At 33.3% G+C, this 19,905-nt stretch overlaps 4 protein-coding genes across 4 annotated transcripts; 2 read left to right on the forward strand and 2 right to left on the reverse strand.

The window, feature by feature from the left end:
- Window positions 1–4,012: 4,012 nt before the first annotated feature.
- On the forward strand, window positions 4,013–9,641 carry LOC107482750 (ribosome biogenesis protein BOP1 homolog). The gene is made up of 17 exons (XM_016103315.3): window positions 4,013–4,157; window positions 4,238–4,396; window positions 4,472–4,626; window positions 4,875–4,992; window positions 5,102–5,203; window positions 5,336–5,492; window positions 5,600–5,708; window positions 5,796–5,898; window positions 6,076–6,226; window positions 6,308–6,440; window positions 6,532–6,638; window positions 7,027–7,097; window positions 7,182–7,242; window positions 7,669–7,896; window positions 8,268–8,352; window positions 9,011–9,189; window positions 9,344–9,641. Exons 1-17 carry the CDS (start codon window positions 4,089–4,091, stop codon window positions 9,427–9,429), a joined length of 2,073 nt encoding a protein of 690 aa, XP_015958801.1. The 5' UTR covers window positions 4,013–4,088; the 3' UTR covers window positions 9,430–9,641.
- A 1,349-nt stretch (window positions 9,642–10,990) lies between these two features.
- Window positions 10,991–14,757, forward strand: LOC107482748 (ATP phosphoribosyltransferase 2, chloroplastic). Its single transcript, XM_016103313.3, has 11 exons — window positions 10,991–11,347; window positions 11,566–11,625; window positions 11,964–12,077; window positions 12,388–12,453; window positions 12,548–12,655; window positions 12,745–12,828; window positions 13,179–13,280; window positions 13,429–13,542; window positions 13,627–13,707; window positions 13,906–14,025; window positions 14,249–14,757. Exons 1-11 carry the CDS (start codon window positions 11,105–11,107, stop codon window positions 14,342–14,344), a joined length of 1,188 nt encoding a protein of 395 aa, XP_015958799.1. The 5' UTR covers window positions 10,991–11,104; the 3' UTR covers window positions 14,345–14,757.
- Window positions 14,758–15,196: 439 nt separating this feature from the next.
- LOC107482749 (nifU-like protein 2, chloroplastic) lies at window positions 15,197–17,172 on the reverse strand. The gene is made up of 4 exons (XM_016103314.3): window positions 16,931–17,172; window positions 16,724–16,832; window positions 16,146–16,456; window positions 15,197–15,572 (listed from the first exon to the last, which is right to left on the reverse strand). The coding sequence occupies exons 1-4, from the start codon at window positions 17,003–17,005 to the stop codon at window positions 15,381–15,383; spliced, it is 687 nt and encodes a 228-aa protein (XP_015958800.1). The 5' UTR covers window positions 17,006–17,172; the 3' UTR covers window positions 15,197–15,380.
- A 931-nt stretch (window positions 17,173–18,103) lies between these two features.
- LOC107482603 (WEB family protein At3g51220) lies at window positions 18,104–18,993 on the reverse strand. The gene has a single exon (XM_016103127.3). The coding sequence runs from the start codon at window positions 18,885–18,887 to the stop codon at window positions 18,189–18,191; it is 699 nt and encodes a 232-aa protein (XP_015958613.1). The 5' UTR covers window positions 18,888–18,993; the 3' UTR covers window positions 18,104–18,188.
- Between the last annotated feature and the right edge of the window lie 912 nt (window positions 18,994–19,905).

The following is a 19,905-nucleotide window of genomic DNA, read 5'->3' on the forward strand; positions in this document are numbered from 1 at the left end:
GTTTTATGTTTAAAATACATAAGACTTTATACTAATGTATAATATTGTGTTATTTGTATTAATTTAAATATTTGGTGTTATTAGACAATATTAATATTGATTATGGTTATGCTTTAATTTTAGAGAAATGTTGGTTCTTGTTATATTTTTCTGAGTGAATTTTACCATATCAAATAATGGTTGGAGTCTTGAAAATTTGAATATTTTCACATGCTAATTTACAAGAAAGTATCAAAGTAATGTAATGTTAACGGTCCGATTTTCACTCAATTTTTATTCGGTATAATCGTGGCTCTAAAGTGTAAAGATTTCATTGGATTTAAGGTCGAGTTTGAGTCTAATAAATAGGTCCGGCATATATTTTAAATCAAGTCCGTATCATATCAAATCCAATTTCACCCAACCCATAAACACCCTAATACATGGATTATAATCTCATTCTTGCAACCCTAATTGTTGGAATATAAAATTGGCTTTGTATTGTTGATTCACATCGAATTTTTAAGATCCAAATCGCACCCCAATTATGCTAAACCAAGTTTATAATATTGTAGAAAGCTACCTGTCCAAACAAAAAAAGAAATCCCTTGTAGAAAGGTTATAAAATAAATTAGTGGGACAATCTTTCATTAATAATATCTACCTAACATATTAAAATTGGATTTTTTTCTTAATTAATAAAAGTGAGATGTTAATTTTTTATGATTTTTTTTTCTAAATGAAAATAATATTCTTTTTTAATGAGTTTAAATTATTTATTATTTATTGAAAAATTTTGTGCGTTAGAATTTTCTAAGCCCAAACCTCCATCTCACCTACGCGTTGTCCTCTTTGTTTAGCCCTTCCTCTAAGAGGTTGTTGCGTAACAAGTGTATAATGCCCACAAGAATATCTGTGTATTTTATCATCAATTTTATGAATTAATTTCAAGATATAAGGCTTTTCTATTATAACAGGCTGTTCAAAAGAGGGGGGAGAGAAAATCCTTCTGAGCGAATCATATCATTCCAATATATTGACAATAAAAAAAAACTGTTTATACTAAGAACATAGCATAACCAATTAGTTTGTAAGGGATTCAATGCAGACTCTGATGGAGACCAAATGGCTCTCCCATTGATCCATTGGTTGGATCCTATCCAAATTGTTCGTTTGCTAGACCCGTCGTTAAAAAGCCTACTTTCTTATGATTACGATGTTTATTCGAATATGAAATCCAATCCTGAAAATATAGGGATACTCTTTAAATTTCAATTAAAAATGAAGGAGATTCTCCATTCGAGGGGAGTAGGATACTTCCGAAACTCACAAAGAAAAAGGAAGTGAGTTAGACAAAAAGAGAAGAAATTTGGACAAAAAAAGAAGTAACTTGGACAAAAAGAAACAAAGTAACTTAGACAAATTTTTTTTGTCGATAACCTCAACCTCAGACCAATCAATCAAATATTGATTAGTTATTAAATAATTTAATAGAAGAGATTATTATGCACTCTATTTCCAATTACGTGAGCAGTCATAAGCATTGCTAGAGGCCATACTACTTTCTTTTTAGTTTTTTTGAGTTCTCTTTTTTGAGTTTCGCTTTTGTTGTTTATTTTGAGCTGATTTTAATATATTTTTATTTGACAGTAAAATAACATATAAAAATTTGTTGGTGGGTTTAAGTATTACTAAGTTATTTATGGCCACATTAAGTATATATATTTAATTTATTGAAAAAAATAGATTACTAAAATTAATTAATAACTATTTTAGAATTGATACACTTAACAATAAACAATACATAACATGTTACCTTTTTTATTATCAAACAAGTATAATTACCCGTGCCATGCACGTGATAAAATTGAAATTATAATTTAAATTAATCTTAACAAAAAAACAAACAATGCATAACTCGGGTCACCCGACCCAATTTGATGAAGATACATATTCTAAAGGGCAATTTACGTTATTAAATTGTTTCACCCTCAATATTACACAAATGTATTGTTTCCGAATCCAATACGTAAATACATTGATTCACATATCTATATAAACCGCTACTGGCAGTAGCGGTTTACAGGTGTACATAAACTGCTACAACCAGCCGTGGTTTACGTGTAATGTGCTGTTATCCAAACAATATTTATTTTATTAAAATTAATTTTAATATAAAATGATCAAATATGAGTTAATTTTAACTCTTATTAATAAATTAAATTAAAAATAATATATAAAAATGGACATATTTATTAAATTTTAATAACATAAATATTTAACAACTTTTTAAATACTTTTTTTAATAATATATTTATTAAATACTCTTTTAAAGTATTTAAATATTCTTTTTATAAAGTATTTAAAGTATATAAAAATGTACTATAAAAGAGTATTTTTTTTTGTGACTACTATAAAAGAGTATTTAAAAAGTCGTTAAATTTTTATATGTTATTTTTAATTCAATTTATTAATAGGAATACATTTAATTTAAGAGTACATTTATATTATTTTTAAATTAACATTTTTTAAATAAATGTATTCTTATTATTTTAATTTTTTAATTTAAATAAATATATTTGTATTATTTCTAGTTGATACATTAGCCCTTGTAATTTTGTTAACTTTCTTACCAATTTTTATTTTTCTCTCTTCTCATGGCACTTATTTTATTTTCTAACTAGTTGCAAATTTACAATTTTAAGAGCAATTCAATATGTTAAGCTGTTATGAGTAGTTTGGTTATTGGTAATGGTTTTCTGCTTCAGGCTGAGGCGATAACTACTGCCATAACTGAAGTTTTGAATGACAGCCTGAAAAATGTATCAGAATCATTAGTATCAAAAGCAGAGATGCAAAGGGTGAGGCCCATGTTTATATTGTTCTTTATTTGGCTCTTTTGTGAAGTTTATTATTCTATTGGAATCTAAGATACTGCTTTTTTTAAAGACTGGAATGCTCTAAGAGTCCAGCCTGTCCAAATTCAAAGCAGCACTGCACAGCTCACAGATAACTTGTGTTTATATTTATGGTATAGGTGCACATGAATGAGATGAAACTAGTATTCTAAGTGGTGTAGGTAACATAAATTACATGGTTTATATAGGCAGCACACTACACGTAAACCGCTATAGCCTATAGCAGTTTACACTCACACATGCACACACGTAAACCGCTGCTGCCAGCAGCGGTTTACTCTCACACACGCACACACGTAAGCCGCTGTTACTTGTAGCGGTTTATATAGATATGTGAATCAATGTATTTGCGTATTAAATTTGGAAACAATGCATTTGCGTAATATTGAGGGTGAAACAATTTAATAATGTAAATTGCCCTATTCTAAACTTATTGTTTTGTATTTAAAAAGTATAAGACTTTAAACTAATATATAATATTTTGTGTTAATTATATGTGACTTACATATTTGATATTATTAGTATTTATTCATGATTATAATTTAATTTTAGAATGTGGTTAGTATTTATTATATTTTTCTAAATGAATTTTATCATATGAAATAATTGCTAGAGATTTAGAGTTTCTCCTATATTAACATTCAAGAAGATAATACATTTTGTCTTAAATTTATATTTTCTAATTAATATATTTATTTTTAATAAATTATGAAACTAGGAAAAAAATATAAAAATACATAGAATTATGATTAAAAGTTTGATTTTTATTTGGTTTTTATCTAATTTTTATTCAATATAATTATGATCCGATATGTATAGATTTTATTGAGTTTAAAATTGAGTCAGGATTAAAAAATAGATCTAATATATATTTATGATCGAATCTAAATTAGGACAAATGCGAAGCTTATGCAATGTTCATTCCTAATTCAAGTTGGTCAGATTATTTTAACCATTTTGAACTGAAATACCCGGTTTTTTTGTTTGTCAGTGTGGGCCTGACACAAAAAATGGTGTAACGTGGATGGCGAGCGTTATTGGTTATTTCCGGATCGGGTCTGCGGGTGGGTGCGTTGTTGGTGCCGTGGCGCTGCAACTGAACAAGTAAGGTAGAGTGAACCTAAAACCCTTTTGTTAGTTGCCGCTTGCGCTGAAAACGAAAAACCCTACCAGTGTTGCCGCTTCTCAATCATGTCTCCGAAGAAGCAAAACGAAGAGGATCCTCATGTTTCCGACTCCGATACCGACTCCACTTACGAGGTATCCTCTCTATCCTCTACTCCTCTCGGTGCCACTTCTCAATTCCTTCGTTCAAATACATTGTTCTTTCTCGCTTTTAGGACTCTTCTGCTGCCGATGACGACGATGGCGACTCCTTTGGTTCTCCATCAGAATCTGAATCGGAGCCCGCAGCTGGGGATGACAGTGAACCAGATGAACACGGTGAAAGTGACAGCTCTGGACTCCATCAGGAAGAGAGCGATTCCTCTGAGGACGAGGTCCACAACAAAATTCAATAACCGTTTCTTCCACCTTCATTCTCATGATGCTCACATGCATTCCTCCTTTGACAGGTGGCTCCCAGAAATACCGTAGGGGATGTCCCTCTCCACTGGTATGATGACGAACCTCATATTGGATACGACATCAAGGGGAAGAAGATCAAGAAGAAAGATAAACTGGACAAATTGGGCTCCTTCCTCGCCAATGTTGATGACTCTAAGAATTGGTCTCTCTTCTTTTCCATTTTCTTTTGTTATTGCATTCACTTGATACACTGGATTCCAACTTTTCACTTTCTTTCATTCAGCTCGTTTTGAACTTTTCATGGCTATAGTGTTTAAAGTCTTAGGCTGCAATGTTGAGGTCTTTAGAGATGCTTTATTTATGTAAAATGTTAAATTTTAATGTTAATGTATGCTATCTCATTTCTAGAGAATAAGATGTTTGATTTTACTACATTTTTAAACATTTAAGGCGGAAAGTATATGATGAATACAATGACGAGGAAGTGGAGCTAACGAAAGATGAGGTCAAACTCGTCCGTAGACTTCTCAAGAATCGGGCACCACATGCTGACTTCAATCCATATCCGGTCAGATACTTTCAATTCCGGTTTTATCTTTTGCTTAAGGCTGTCAACTGTAAATAAGACTTCAATCGCAATTTGTTTCTTCAATTGGTCTCTCTTTGCTAATGTACAGGACTATGTTGACTGGTTTAAATGGGATGGTGCCAAACATCCGTTGTCTAATGCACCTGAGCCAAAAAGAAGGTTTATACCTTCAAAGTGGGAAGCTAAAAAGGTAACTATTCCTTAATTTGTGCTTTAAGCATAATGTGAAATGAGTGAACTGCTGTGGTGTTGAGATATTAGAGGAGAGACAAAGAAACTTTATTTGTTTCTATTATCACTCATGCGCTTCATGATTATACAGGTTGTGCAGTATGTTAGAGCAATTCGTAAGGGACTAATTACCTTTGACAAACCAAAGGAGGAAGATGGCCCATATCTCTTGTGGGAAGATGATTCTGGTTTGACAGAAAAATCAAATCATTTGGCATACATTCCTGCACCAAAGCAAAGACTTCCCGGTATTATAATTGAACAGTGCCCCAAGTTTGAAGTTAAAATATTCACTGATAGAGGATATGGTTTTTCTTTGAGATTGCGTGATATATAATCTTGTTTTTCTTCTTAGGCAATGAGGAGTCGTATAATCCTCCTCTAGAATACATTCCAACCCAGGAAGAGATAAATTCTTATCAGTTGATGTATGAAGAAGATCGTCCTAAGTTTATCCCAAAAAGGTATCGTGTTCTCATCGCCAGCTTCTTTGCTATGTCCCTCTTTTCTTTAGTTAAACTAAATAACTAATTAAATATCACTTTGTTCAGGTTTACATCTATGAGAAGCATCCCTGCCTACGAGAATGCCATGAAGGAGTGCTTTGAACGTTGCTTGGATTTGTACTTGTGTCCTCGAGTTCGGAAGAAACGTGTGAGTGAAATATAAAAGTTGAAGAACTTTTTTGGTTAAGAAATTTTATTTTATTTTTTTTTATATTATTTCCACTTTACTTTTTATTTTGGAATTACATTTGTGTATATATATTGATTAGTTTGTATATAAGATGGGACCATGTAATGTATTTGTTGTTTTTTCCCCCTATTCTAGCTCAATATTGATCCTGAGTCCTTAAAGCCAAAGCTTCCAAGTCGAAAGGAGCTCAAACCTTATCCCACAGCATGCTATATTGAGTATAAAGGCCATGAAGATGCAGTCACATCAATTTCTGTTGAACCTTCTGGGCAGTGGATTGCATCAGGTATGGATGTTGATGACATAAATTTTGGTCTCAATTATGTAGTATCAAGGTGTCGTTCCTGACTTTCTGTTGTCTGAACAGGTTCAAGCGATGGAACTGTCCGAATCTGGGAGGTTGAAACTGGCAGATGTCTTAGACGATGGGACGTTGGTGAAGCTGTTAATTGTGTTGCTTGGAATCCTCTGCCTGATGTTCATATTTTGGCTGTCTCCTTGTAGGTCCAGTTTACCAATATGTTAAGTTTTCCTCTATAATCGATATATGCCTTGATTGTGTAAATAAATCACTAACCAATATTCTTTTAGGGGGCAAGATGTACTTATCTTGAACACTCACTTGGGGGATGACGAAGAACAGAAAAAGATTAAGGAGCTTCTCTCGGTTGACACATCTACACCATCAGATGATTCTGGTCAGTTTTATGCTCTGTGGTTATATTCTAAACACTTATTCAAAACCCAAAGGAATGATCTAAGAGATTCCCTACAATGTAACATGGGAAAAAAAAATTCCACATACCAAATGAAAAAGGGGCCTACATAGAAAAATGCTAAATAAAACAGAATCTCTCTGTATATAAAGGTTTTGATTTTTGACAATGCTTATGAGAGGCTTAGGGCCTCAAAGTGGACTAGGGCCACAAAATAAGCATTTAGTCTTAGAAACGAAAAAGTCAGTCTGATTTTATTGCTAACATTCTTTAATATTGGGAGAATATAGACTTAATGTGTACAAAATGCTTGCATTTCTGATGTTGCAACCTGATTTGTGTTTTTTTTCCTGATCATGTGTGTTTATAGGCAACTCGGCAACTAGTGTAAGATGGCTTCAAGATGATAAACACGGGGCTATAAAATTAAAATTTTTTAAGGTATTTCCATATTCATCTGCATATCCATTTTGTCTGAAGTTTTTTATTATAGTTGTATAAACTATAGTTTATGTGTTCATGCAGACTGTTACTGCTGTAGAATGGCACCGGAAAGGTGACTACTTTTCGACAGTGATGCCAGCAGATATCCTTTTTGAATGCGGCCTAAGCTGAAAGTGATACTTTCCTTATTTGTCATCCGTTTATTATTTTACAAGGATGAATACATGTGCCAAAGTGATTATGACTTGATTTTCACTTTGTCATGCTTAGTTTCTGTATTTTCCTGTTGCATGTCTGTCTGACTCTTCAGCTAATGATCATGAATAGAACTAGCTAGGCTTGGTAATAATTAGTCATGTAGTTCCACCTATTTAGTGTTTTATTTGCTGGCATTTATGACTGTGTTTTATGTGATTATCTGATTGATGGATCTTATGTAAAACTAACTGTATTATGCTGTGTTAGATAATTAGCATATCTTAGATTCTTTATTGGATTAAAAGTAACTAGGAATTGAATATTTAAATCAGGCTTGGCTGCTTTTTTTATTCCTTGACTTGTTTTTTACGTGAATCAAGAGCAGTTCTGATACACCACTTATCGAAGAAGCTTACACAAAAACTTCCATTCAAGTTACACGGACTTGCTGTTAGATCAACTTTCCATCCATCTCGTTCCATTTTCTTTATTTGTACAAAGCAGAGTGTTCGTGTGTATGATTTATTGAAGAGAAAGCTCATAAAGAAGCTAGATACTGGGCTCCGTGAAGCCTCATCTATTGCAGTTCATCCTGGAGGTATGATTATTTATTTATTTATTTATTGATAACAAAAGAGAGAATTTCATTAGTTTATAGAAGAAACAGTACACAGGAGTCGAGGAAAGGATATCCTAAGCCATTAAAAAATAATAAAAAAGAAAACCATAGAAATCAGTAAACTGTAGCTTCCCAATCTCATCATGTCTAAGAGGGAAAGTCCTCTGAAAAGTTATTAATATGCTTTGCACCAGATAGACACTAAACGCCTAATTCTATCCCCAACAATAACATTTCCTGAGGGTCTTGGAGGTGTGATTATTGTTATGCAGATGTTGCATAATCAATTAGTTTTTCATAAAAATGAAAATATTTTATCATAATTACTTGTCTGTACGCTCTGTTTATAGGTGATAATTTAATTGTTGGGAGCAAAGAAGGGAAGCTGTGTTGGTTTGACATGGATCTTTCATCTAAACCTTATAAAACTCTCAAGTAAGTTTTGTTATTATTGTTATTATTATTTGGAGGCAGCTCTGAACTTGTGCTGTGATAGAGTAGTTATCTTCTTCCTGATGCCTTTATATTATACAGTATATGCTATACAGCTACCTGAATGCATGTAAGAATTGCTTTAATGCAAAGGGCAATATGAAAGTGCTTAAGGAATATACCTATGAGAAATTCTATAGTGGGCGGCATAAAACTGAACTATATTATCTCTGTTTATCGGTATTTTTTGGTCATGGATGTGCCATATTGGTGTTGATCTTATATTATGGTAAAAATTTGTAATCTTGAAAATCTGAGTTTGGTGTCAACTTCTGCTTTGGTTTCTTGTGAATATATGTTGGAAAATAATGTGATATGCTAAAATCTCCCACCGTTGTTTTTCTTTTTCTCAACAATCATGGGGTTTTGTTACACTTCAAGACCCATTACATAGGACAAAAGTCCATTAATTGCAAAGATTAAACAGGGAGTAGAGAATACAGAAGTCAGTATGCTTTGCTTGTTGGTTCTTGGAGAAAGTTTTCATTTCCTTAATGAGCTATGTTATGTTATTTCTTGGCAACAGCTTGGTTTAGAAATTTCACATTTCTGTACTTTAGTTCAATGACAGTCTTTTTTAAATAATTTGGTAACATTGCAGGTGTCACCCAAAAGATATCAACAACGTGGTTTACCATCGTTCATACCCCTTGTTTGCTTCATGTTCAGATGACTGCAATGCATATGTGTTTCATGGAATGGTTTATTCCGATCTCAATCAAAATCCTCTTATTGTTCCGCTGGAAATTCTGCGAGGGCATACAAGTTCAGATGGGAGAGGTGAGACCTGCAGTATTAGCGTTTTATATAGCCCCTTTTTTACTTTTCATTTATCTGTTTCATTCTACATGTCTTTTCTGGGTGATGCATTTAAATATATGCCAACATTTATAAAGACATTTTTGTATCTTAGTTGGAGTTGTCTGCATTTCAGGTATATTAGACTGTAAATTTCACCCAAGACAGCCCTGGTTATTTACAGCGGGTGCTGATAAACTCATTAAGCTTTACTGTCACTAAGGATAATCTTCTGCTAAACACATTCATCTGGGAATGGAGAGAGACTGATTGATATCATGTAATTGTATCACTAAATTGTTCTTCCATTTGTTAAACAGAAAAGCACCTGGCGAGCGAGTTTCTTCTAATTTTATGTGTTGTGTGGGAACTTCTTGTAATGGTGCATAAATTTTGTATTCTACATTTATCTTCAAATCTCTTGTTGAACACCATCATTGGAATTTATATTCTCAAAAAACTCTCAAAATTATTATTAAAGGAATACAATGGACGTTGTCTGCAGAGTTAAAACTAGATCGGAAAAAATAAAAAAAATGCCCCTACATCTAGCCCTTAGGAATTGTTGTCATAATATATAAATATATAATTGGTCGTTTGTATAATTTCTTATGTTTATATTAGTCGTGCGTACAAATTAAATTATGCTATTATTGAGATTGACGTTGAAAACAAATTGTGAACGCAGAATGTTTCTTCCTAATAATTAAATAGATGAACAGTTTGGCCACTAAGCCAAGTAAGCTCAAGAACAATATGAAGTGTCAAAGAAGAAAAAATTTAAATAGCACAAGAATCTTATGAGTTAATTTGATTTTTTTTAAACTTAATTAGCAATATATGCACTTTTACAGTATGCTAAGTCTGCTAATCATTTTATATGTGCATTGTAATATAAAAGGATTTTACACCTTTGTATATAATTTAGCAAGCCCTCTTTAAACATAGGCTATGAGTTATGCAGTAAAAGAAAAAGTGAAGAATCACCTAAACCAATTAGGAGTAGAAAATCTAAAGTAACTTTATCAAAGTATAAATTAACAACTAGACTTCATGTATATGAACCAACCACGAGTTATCTAAATAGAATACAACGACGGTATAAAAAAATTTGTGTCAACAAAACTTATTTTGATCCACTTAATATTTTTCACAAAATATTAGGTGTATACTAAAAATTAGGGATCAAAATCTTCTAAAGTGAAAAAGTTGATAAAGTGATAAAATGAAGTGTTAATCACTCTTAAATTAAGATAGTAGAACATGCATTTCATAAAAATTATAAAATTAATGGTGATTAACCTTTTATTTTACCATTTTACTAACTTTCTCATTTTAAAATATTCAAATTAAAAAATTAGTTACTAAATTAATAATCTTATATATATATATATATATGGTTAGGTACAATTTTGGTTCCTAATGTAAAAATCGAAAATTTATTTCGTCTTTGGCTTTTTTTTCGCTACAAAATGGTCCTGAAAGTTTCAGCGGTAAGATCTGGCAGTGATGGACTATTTTATAGCGAACAAACAAAAGATCGAGAACGAAATAAATTTTTACCTTTTACGTTAGGCACCATTTTGTGTATACGTTTGCATGTATTTGTAATTTCAGTTATGATAATTCGTATTCGTGCTCTGCAAATATAGGTAATTGGGTTGCTCTGTTTCTTTCATTAAATAGTTAAATTTTTTTTTATTTTGTTTCATTTATGTTATTATCGCTTTAGTATTAGTATTACTCATTTTTAATAAAGAGACTTCAATATTAGTATATTGTATTGGTGATTGGTGTACAGTGAAGTCGCATTATTGCCGAGAATTGCAAGTAGAGTCGCCGCACACACAAGAGACACAGACAGAATAGACGAAAATCTAAATCTGCGCGGACAACAATGAATCTAAGCCTTCAACTTCACCTTCAATGCACGCCACTTCATATTTTGGTCAAGTCCGCCACCGCCACCGCCACCGCCACCACCCGCAGCTGGAGCTGCTACGCCTCGCTGTCAATTCCGCAACCCTCAAACATCAACGTCCTAAATGGAAGCTCTCCTCTCTCCTCTGAGCGCAAGGAGATCCGTCTCGGCTTGCCTAGCAAGGGTCGCATGTCCAACGACACTCTCGAACTCCTCAAGGTATATCATATTCCAAACCAATTTCACTTACTTCTAATGTATTCATTCAATTCAGCTTCTTACTTCTCAGGTGAAAATATTATTATGCTTTATTTGGCACTAGGACTCAGAGTTTTGGTACTTTGTATGTGTTATTTGCTAATGCTAGAAATTCCATGTCTATCTTCTGTTAACTTATGACTGATTTTCTCTCTCTTTTTTTTTTTTGGTGTGTGAAGAATTGTCAATTGTCAGTGAAGCAGGTTAATCCTAGGCAATATGTTGCTGAAATTCCTCAGGTTTGTTGTTTTCTTTCTCCTATCGTTTTTCCACTATGGCATTGTTTGAGCTTCATAAGAATAGGTTACTCAAGTTATGACTAGTTTCTTACTAAACATTGCTTATGCTTTTGATGGGGATGTCTTCCATGCTTCACTATATGTGTTTTCGTCTCATGCTAATTGATTTAAAGCTATTTGGCTGTAATATATATGTAATCTTATTTTTTGGAGGAATAAATCAAGAATGTAATTAATGCCTGTTTATGAGGATGTTGTAGCATATGCTGATGGCCAGAATTGTTTTGTTTCCCACTAATGCTGTTAAATTATCATTGATCAGTTTTCTTACTTTGCAGCTGTCCAACTTAGAAGTTTGGTTTCAAAGGCCAAAAGACATTGTAAGAAAATTGTTATCTGGAGATCTTGACCTGGGCATTGTCGGTCTTGATACACTCAGTGAATATGGCCAGGTGAGCATGTGTGAACTTTTCCATCATATGCCTTTTCTGTTCCTGAATATAAGCAAAGGTTCTCTTATGGTTAATGTTGCCATTTGCATCAAATAGTTTCTTCTGTTTCTCATCTCATGAAGTATTAAAACTTGATTTTATTTTTTCTATTACGAGGCCAAGATAGCAATTTTCAAGCATGCTTTTATTTTTTTTTTAATTTTCTAGATGAGAATGTGTTTTCCCCTAAAGCTTGATTCTAGTTTCGGATTAATTTCCCATGGTATACAGGAGTGCCAAAGGTTTTATTTAATGTGTTTTCTGTCCTCAGGGAAATGAGGATCTTATCATTGTCCATGAGGCGTTGGAGTATGGTGATTGCCGCTTATCACTTGCGGTGAGAAAAAATAACAATTTTCCAAACCTGCTAGATTCTGCTTGTCTTTCCTTTTTGAAATTTTAATTGTCTTGGGTATTCTCTCTCATTCCAGATTCCCCAATATGGAATATTTGAGAATATCAATTCCCTAGAGGAGCTATCAAAGATGCCTCAATGGACCGAAGACAAGCCTCTGCGAGTTGCTACTGGGTTCAACTATGTACGTGTTTCGATTGACAGTTCTAATCTTATGCTATCGTTTACATTTAGAAAGGGAAATCTAATTTGAACTTTGGTCTCACTGTTCAGCTGGGTCCCAAATTCATGAGGGAGAATGGACTTACACATGTGACTTTTTCAACTGCAGACGGAGCTCTGGAGGCAGCACCTGCGGTGAGAACAGTATTTGTTTTATACGAAGTTTTTTGTTTATGCTTTCTTATTATCAACCATAAAATGGACTGTGCTGTATAAACAGTTTTTCATACTCCTTGGGGTTTGTGATGTCTCAGTTGTTGATATATATTATATCTTCATTCTGCATCTTAATACATGGTTGAGGTGAAGTAATTAATTGCTTGGCCATATGAAACCTTTACCCTTTTATTCATTTGTTTGTAATTTTGGTCAATTGTTTCTGGAATGAAGTAATCAACTGTTGTTGCGTCCGTCTTAGTGATGCTGCTGCCATATGCTGGACATGATATTTATCTGGTTGATTTGTTTGCCTTTGCTTCATTTAGATGGGAATTGCTGATGCCATCTTAGACCTAGTGAGTAGTGGGACCACGCTGAGAGAAAATAATTTGAAGGAAATTGAAGGTGGAACTGTGTTGGAAAGCCAGGTTAGCAATCATTAACTTTTATTTTTTGCCTTGACTATCATGATCTATTAGTTTCAATTTAACAATAGGAAGTTCCAGCCTCCAGATGACTGCTTCTGCATTTGCCTTGATAAATTATCTCTCAATCTGACAATTTAATTTTCTCCAGGCTGTTCTTGTTGCAAGCAGAAAATCAATGATCCAACGGACAGGAGTACTAGAAACGACACATGAGATACTAGAAAGATTAGAGGCACATCTGAGGGCCATTGGGCAGTTTACGGTGCATATAATTCATTATTTCCATCGCTCAAAATCTAGTGTTTGATGCCATTTTCATCGTATTTGCTAATTTTGGACTTGGCAGGTCACTGCAAACATGAGGGGTAGCAGTGCAGAGGAAGTAGCCGAGAGAGTATTGAGTCAACCATCATTATCTGGGTTGCAGGTGTGATTCGGAATGAACACCTTACCTTCATTTTTCATTTTTTTCACTGGTGATGGCTTTCCTTACAGCATTTGCTTTTTGCGTTAGCAAAGTTTGTCATATACTATCTACTGACTACTGTGATCATGAGCAGTATCATTATTTTTTCACTACAATTTGTTCTTAATTTTAAGAGGTACATGTGATTATCTTCTGCAGGGACCCACTATAAGTCCTGTTTTTTGCAAACGGGATGGGAAGGTTACAGCAGACTACTATGCCATAGTGATATGTGTACCCAAGAAGGCACTATACAAGTCTATACAGCAGCTGAGAGCAGTGAGTTTCTAAATTATTTTCAAAGCATCTGTTTTGGATTTCATATGAAGCCTTGTTATTCTGAATGACACGAGTCCAAATAACCCAGCTATTTTTGGTTTGGGATAAAATGTTAGTCTACATGATTTATGACTGCCATTAGCAGTAGCTAGCATTATTACTACATGGACTTTGCTATGATTCTCATACTCATTTTTATGTTGATTACATTCATTTAATGCAGATTGGTGGCAGTGGCGTTCTTATATCACCCTTGACCTACATTTTTGATGAGGAAACTCCAAGATGGCGTCAGCTACTTTCTGAACTTGGACTGTAACCATTTATGATCAATGGATGAAACCTTTTTCATATACTATGGATGTAGAAGCGCATCACTTTGATGAAGGCTGCAAAGTACACCAACGTTTAGAATTAGAAACTAAAAATGCATTTCTTGATCTTCATTTATAGCAACTTCTGGATTGATATTGGTTGGAAGTTTTGTAGCGAGCAAGCCTGTATTTTGTCCTTTTTGTCTCTCTTTGGCACTTGTTAATAATATGGATAAAGAAGTGAGTTCGTTTTCTTGGTAGCCTTTGTTTTTCGTTGACTTGTTTAGTTGGAAAAGTGGAGTTGAAGTTGAAGGTTCAATTGCTATGGAATGTAGCTTTGCTGTTGTATTTTTTAACTTTCTATTATATTTTACTGTAGCGGCAATGAATTAATTGACCTTTTCTCTCTTGCCACCTTTACATGTATTGAGATGTGATAAAATTTTATGTTAGACTTTCACATGCCATAGCGAAACCATGTATAGATTCAAAGACTCATCGTATTGTGTCCAACTGTCAATAAATTCAAATGGACAGAGTTTAACGTGGTAATCACAAGCTTAACACCATTCTTCTCGTTTTTCCGAGTTTAGAACCAGCTATGATAAACACATGCTGAGTTGCGCAAAAAAAAATTGACAAATCAGCTCAAGTCTTTAACTAATTAAGAGTAGAGAATACACAAATTAATAACATGTACATAAATATATATAAAAATATATGCAAATACATGATAAGCTGGTGTCTGATTTCTGGTGTGTATATAGTATTTTAGTGCGCATGTAAAACAACTACTAATGATGAGACTTGTGATGAGAAACAGGAAAAGGAAAAAGGAAGCTGACAAAGTCATAACATAAACCAAAGCAAGGCTTCTTTCAGGATATGCAATCATTTGAATATTGAATTTACACGATAACAGTTTCATCCTGTAGCTACGTATATACTATACATATACATCACTTCACAGGTAACACTTATTGTTGCTGACGAAAAATTACAAGAATGCCATGCCGATGATAGTTGTGTTTAACGGCCAAATCATGATAAAAGCTGAACTGCTGCAATAGAAGGTATCTTTTCTCGCAACTTTTGTGTAACAGCAACACGTACAGTCATGACACCAGCAGCTGGACCTGTGATTCTCACCTTTACAATTGGCTCTTCAATTCCTACCAATTCAAGAGATCCATCTGCTGCCCCAACCAGGTATGGCCTTATTTCCTCTAGAACCTAAACCGCATATCAAATATGAAATACTTAGAACCTTTTCATTTGAGAATGTTACTGGACAATCAATATTAACATACTATCAAATATAAACAAGTAAAAGAAACATAAGCATCTTTTCATCTTCATAGTTATTACACATACTCAAGTTGAGAGATATCATCCCATTCCCACCAAGTAGACAGTACATGGTTTGATTTTTGCAAATGATCTCCGAAATTTGACAATTGCAATAAACTTATATAAAGTAGTGTTTATCATCCACTAATGTTCTTTGTGTTTTTCTTCTTGGAATTGCAGAAGCTATGATATTTCCGAAAATGTCCTGGAAAGTGAAGAAACTTGAACAATATCTTGTTCAGTTTCATTCATTAGTCTTTGTCCAATAAGGGTACTGATATATATACTACATATGCCTTCCTTTTCTATATCCATCATGTGTTGTTCCCTTTCTCAAAGTTCTTTTTTATGCGTGCATAAGTGCAAAATGAGTCTATTTGGTTTGTCAATAAGGAACTGCAAAAAATTAATATTCTATGCCAGAATATCAATATCACAATGTTAAACAGAACTAACCTTTTCTATATTTTCTTCATTGAGCTCAAGACCAGTTTCTTCATCAGCAATGGGTTCCACTGCAAATATCTCCGGTATCTTTTCCATCAATCTACGCTCAATGCCCATTTTCATTGTCATAACAGAACTTGGACAGGAGCCACACGCTCCCTGTAGCTTCAACCTCACAACATTGCCATCAATCTCATGCAAAGCCACATTTCCCCCATCTGCGATGAGATACGGTCGAATTTCATCCAATACGCTTTCTACATTTTCTGCGGTTAACGGCAACTCCACAGCTGGATTTGGAGTGGCAACGGCCCTCAAAACTAAACACAAGCATAATAATGAAGACAACTTTTATTCCTAGTTAAGAAAGGAAATATGTACAACCAAATTCAATCAAAACTAAAGGAAATCTATACAGGCAAAGGACCAATCAAAACCTAATGATTCAATTATTAAGCTTATGCCGTTTTATAGCAAATTTTAATTAATCAAGAATTCCAACTACTGAACTTGAATTCCATGAAAATCTCACAAAAAGAAGTTCAAAACTAGAATCTATTAATAAATAAATAAATAAATTGACTAACCATGGCGCCGTGATGTATGGGGCAAACGAATCCGAAGAGAAGAACTCAAAGTGCGGCATGCAAGGTTACCTCTCCTCCCGAAGAAGCTTGTGCGCTGCCACTGCCAACCCTATTCATTATTCATATTTCAGATTGAAGAATTATCATCATCATTATAACTATATATCGGAAATTATAAGAACGCCAAAAAAAAAAAAATAAGAAAACCTTTTGGGAGGTGGAGGAGGAAGGAGGCTCGAGGCCCCTGCAGCAAGATTGAGTATTGAGCACCACAGCTTGCATCGGTGCCTCTTGTTTTCTTCCCAAAGAACAAAACAAGTCTAATCAAGGTTCTTCGAGATTGGTCTAAATAGGGTTTTTGTTGGTTATGGTTGGTTTTGCCTTTGCAAACGATTTTGATTTTGATTTTGATTTCTTTCTTGCGTTTTCTCTGTTGTTTCTTTCAACAGCAGCCAATGGAATCGGTTCCGTTTCTTCTTCGCCGTTCTGTTCCCTTCGCTCGCTTTGGGCCTTTTGCCTTCTTTCTTTAGTCAATGGGCCTTTCTCCAAGCCCAATATTCAACACATAAAATATTATCAAAATTAAAAATAGATCCTGACAAAAAAAAAAAACTAAAAATAGATAAATAATGCTACTTCTATACACAGTCATTTACTTTTATTTACTCAATTTGCTTTATCTTTAATTTAAATGAATATGAGCATTTAAACTTTTATATGAGCATCACTTAATAAGAAAAACTTTCTTATTCTAAAATTAGGGCACATAATTTAATAACATGTTCATTAACTCTATGAAGAATAAATGGTGAAATTAGTTCCTGAAAAATTAGTCGTTTTTTAAATTAGTTTTTAAAAGATTTTTTTTAATTAAATTTATTTTTTAAAGATTTTAAATTAGTCATGTTAGTTCTTCTGTCATTTTGTTTGTTGATGGTATCAAATTTATTAATGTAACATGTTAAGTGATACCTCAATACACACTTAGAAGTTTTAGTTGACTATTAACATGATTAGTTTATAACATGTTAGTTCTCTCCACAATTAAATTTTGATTTAATATAATTTTATAAATTTATTATGTTAATAGTCAATTAAGACTGTTAAATGTGTGTTGGAGTGTCACTTAATGTGTTATATTAGTAAATTTTGACGTCATCAGTAAATAAAGTGACGAAAGGATTAATACGACTAATTTAAAATCTTTAAAGGATGAATTTAATTAAAAAAATCTTTTATGAATTAATTTAAAGAACGAATGATTTTTCAAAAACTAATTTGATCATTTAGCTATTGTACGGAATAAAAGATAAAAACTAGGAAGAAACTTGAATGTTTACAAGCATGACATATCCCATAACAAGAGAAGAAAGAGACAAATTGCAAAAGAAAATACAAAGTAGTACAGATTTTACATTTGTCGAACCCCAAAGAAACAAAGAAATGAAACAAACATGAATATACATTAAAAAGGAGAAGCATAAAGAGGATTGGTAGAAGACGACTTTCTCTTGAAAAACAAAAGATCCCCTACAAGGGGAATAATTGGCTTCTGCTTCATACTCTTTCTTTTGCCACCACCTCCGAATAGAAGATGATCATTCTCTCCGAGGCTCAGTATATGAGCCAATGTTTTTGAATCCTCCTTCTTATTTCTTATTATATACTCCTTCTTCTTCTCCACCACTTCCTTTCCATCTTCATCACCTCCTTTTTCCTCAATCTCAAACCTCACCGTCTTTGTAGCCGCCGCAGCCTTCCCGGCTGCTGCGGCCTCCGCTTGCGCCAACTTGGACATGTTCTTGTGGAGCTCTGCATTCAGCGTCGCCAACGCCACCTCCGTCTCACTCCCTCTTTCCTTGAGCAGCTTTAGCTCCGCCTTTGTCTTTTCAAGCTCTGCCTCCAGCTTCTTCAATGTATCAAGAACAACGCCGTTGTCTTCCTCTACTTCTTTCGGTTTCATGATAGGACTCTGTGGTAGTTGCTGAACAGGAGAAGATGCAGGGTCTGGGAATGGCTTTGGAGAGTAGATGTTCATGTCACCGAAGAGAAGGCGCTCGCCGAAGATGGCGACGGCTTCTTTGACGGAGGTGAAGGGGCGAGTGGTGTCGATGGTGGAGCTGAAATCATTATTATGCGTAGGCGTAGAGATGGCGGGTTCCATTGTTGTTGTTTGAAGGAGAAAAGAGAGGAATACATTAATATTATTGGGGGTTAGGTCAGTATAGTTTTGATTTGATTTCTTTGCTTCCACTTCAATCTTAATTTGATGTAGTTAGCTTAGCTTACCATAGTAATATACGAATGAAGAGAAAGAAACGAGGTTGAGTTTTGAAGGTTACTTAATAAGACACATACAGAGATTGTTTTGGTGTATGTGCATGTTGATTGATTGATGAACATCACCACCAAACTAACCGTTAACTTATTACAAAGGTAGTTATCTATCTTGCTTGTATAATTTTTCATCCGTCTTCCTTTATTTATTAAAGCTCAACTTCATCAACTTCGTAGAGACTCGTTAAATGATTTGACATTTGATTAAATTTTAATTTAATTTTACGTGAAGTTGGTTGGATCTAAATTTGTACGTTTATTAAATTATTTATTTTCTTAGGAAGGAATTGAAAAAAATCTTATGGTGAGTGAGTGGCTTAGAATGTATCTCCGCCTCTGCTGGTAATATTTCATACGTGTATAGGAACATTAATAGGAGTGGAAGCAATGCGATCTGATTCACATATCAATCTTCTCTTCATATCATATCTTACGAAAACATGATGGTTGGAGATTAAGGATTTCTTCGAGTTAATTTTTAGGAAAAGATTTTTTTTAGTTATTTTTTTAAAAAAATAAAAATAATTTTACGTTTAAATATTTTACGTAAAAAAATTTTATTTATTAATTATTAATTATATTTACATACAATAATATAAAAAGATTAAAAATTTTTTAGTATTTTAAATTTTATTATTAAAAATTTGTTAAAAAATAAAAATATTTTTTAATTTTTTTCAATCAATTTAATTAATGACATTTAAACAAATACTAAATAACATAAATAAAATTTGAAATTCAAATTATTAATATATTAAAAAATATACAAAATTAATTTTTAATTAGCTGAAATAATTAAGATTTAAAATTTAAAATTTAAAAATATATTAGATATAAACCGGGGA

The sequence above is a fragment of the Arachis duranensis genome, chromosome 4 (assembly GCF_000817695.3).
Source record: "Arachis duranensis cultivar V14167 chromosome 4, aradu.V14167.gnm2.J7QH, whole genome shotgun sequence".
NCBI lineage: Eukaryota > Viridiplantae > Streptophyta > Magnoliopsida > Fabales > Fabaceae > Arachis > Arachis duranensis.

Coding starts and splice junctions, on each gene's coding strand:
- LOC107482750 (XM_016103315.3), top strand. CDS start 4,089: ATGTCTCCGAAGAAGCAAAACGAAGAGGATCCTCATGTTTCCGACTCC. Junction 5,204..5,335: donor CAAAGTGGGAAGCTAAAAAG/GTAACTATTCCT, acceptor ATGATTATACAG/GTTGTGCAGTATGTTAGAGC. Junction 7,897..8,267: donor TATTGCAGTTCATCCTGGAG/GTATGATTATTT, acceptor CTCTGTTTATAG/GTGATAATTTAATTGTTGGG.
- LOC107482603 (XM_016103127.3), bottom strand. CDS start 18,887: ATGGAACCCGCCATCTCTACGCCTACGCATAATAATGATTTCAGCTCC.
- LOC107482748 (XM_016103313.3), top strand. CDS start 11,105: ATGAATCTAAGCCTTCAACTTCACCTTCAATGCACGCCACTTCATATT. Junction 11,626..11,963: donor ATGTTGCTGAAATTCCTCAG/GTTTGTTGTTTT, acceptor CTTACTTTGCAG/CTGTCCAACTTAGAAGTTTG. Junction 12,656..12,744: donor TTGCTACTGGGTTCAACTAT/GTACGTGTTTCG, acceptor CTCACTGTTCAG/CTGGGTCCCAAATTCATGAG.
- LOC107482749 (XM_016103314.3), bottom strand. CDS start 17,005: ATGCAAGCTGTGGTGCTCAATACTCAATCTTGCTGCAGGGGCCTCGAG. Junction 16,457..16,723: donor CCATACATCACGGCGCCATG/GTTAGTCAATTT, acceptor GCTTGTGTTTAG/TTTTGAGGGCCGTTGCCACT. Junction 15,573..16,145: donor ATGAAGAAAATATAGAAAAG/GTTAGTTCTGTT, acceptor TATGCGGTTTAG/GTTCTAGAGGAAATAAGGCC.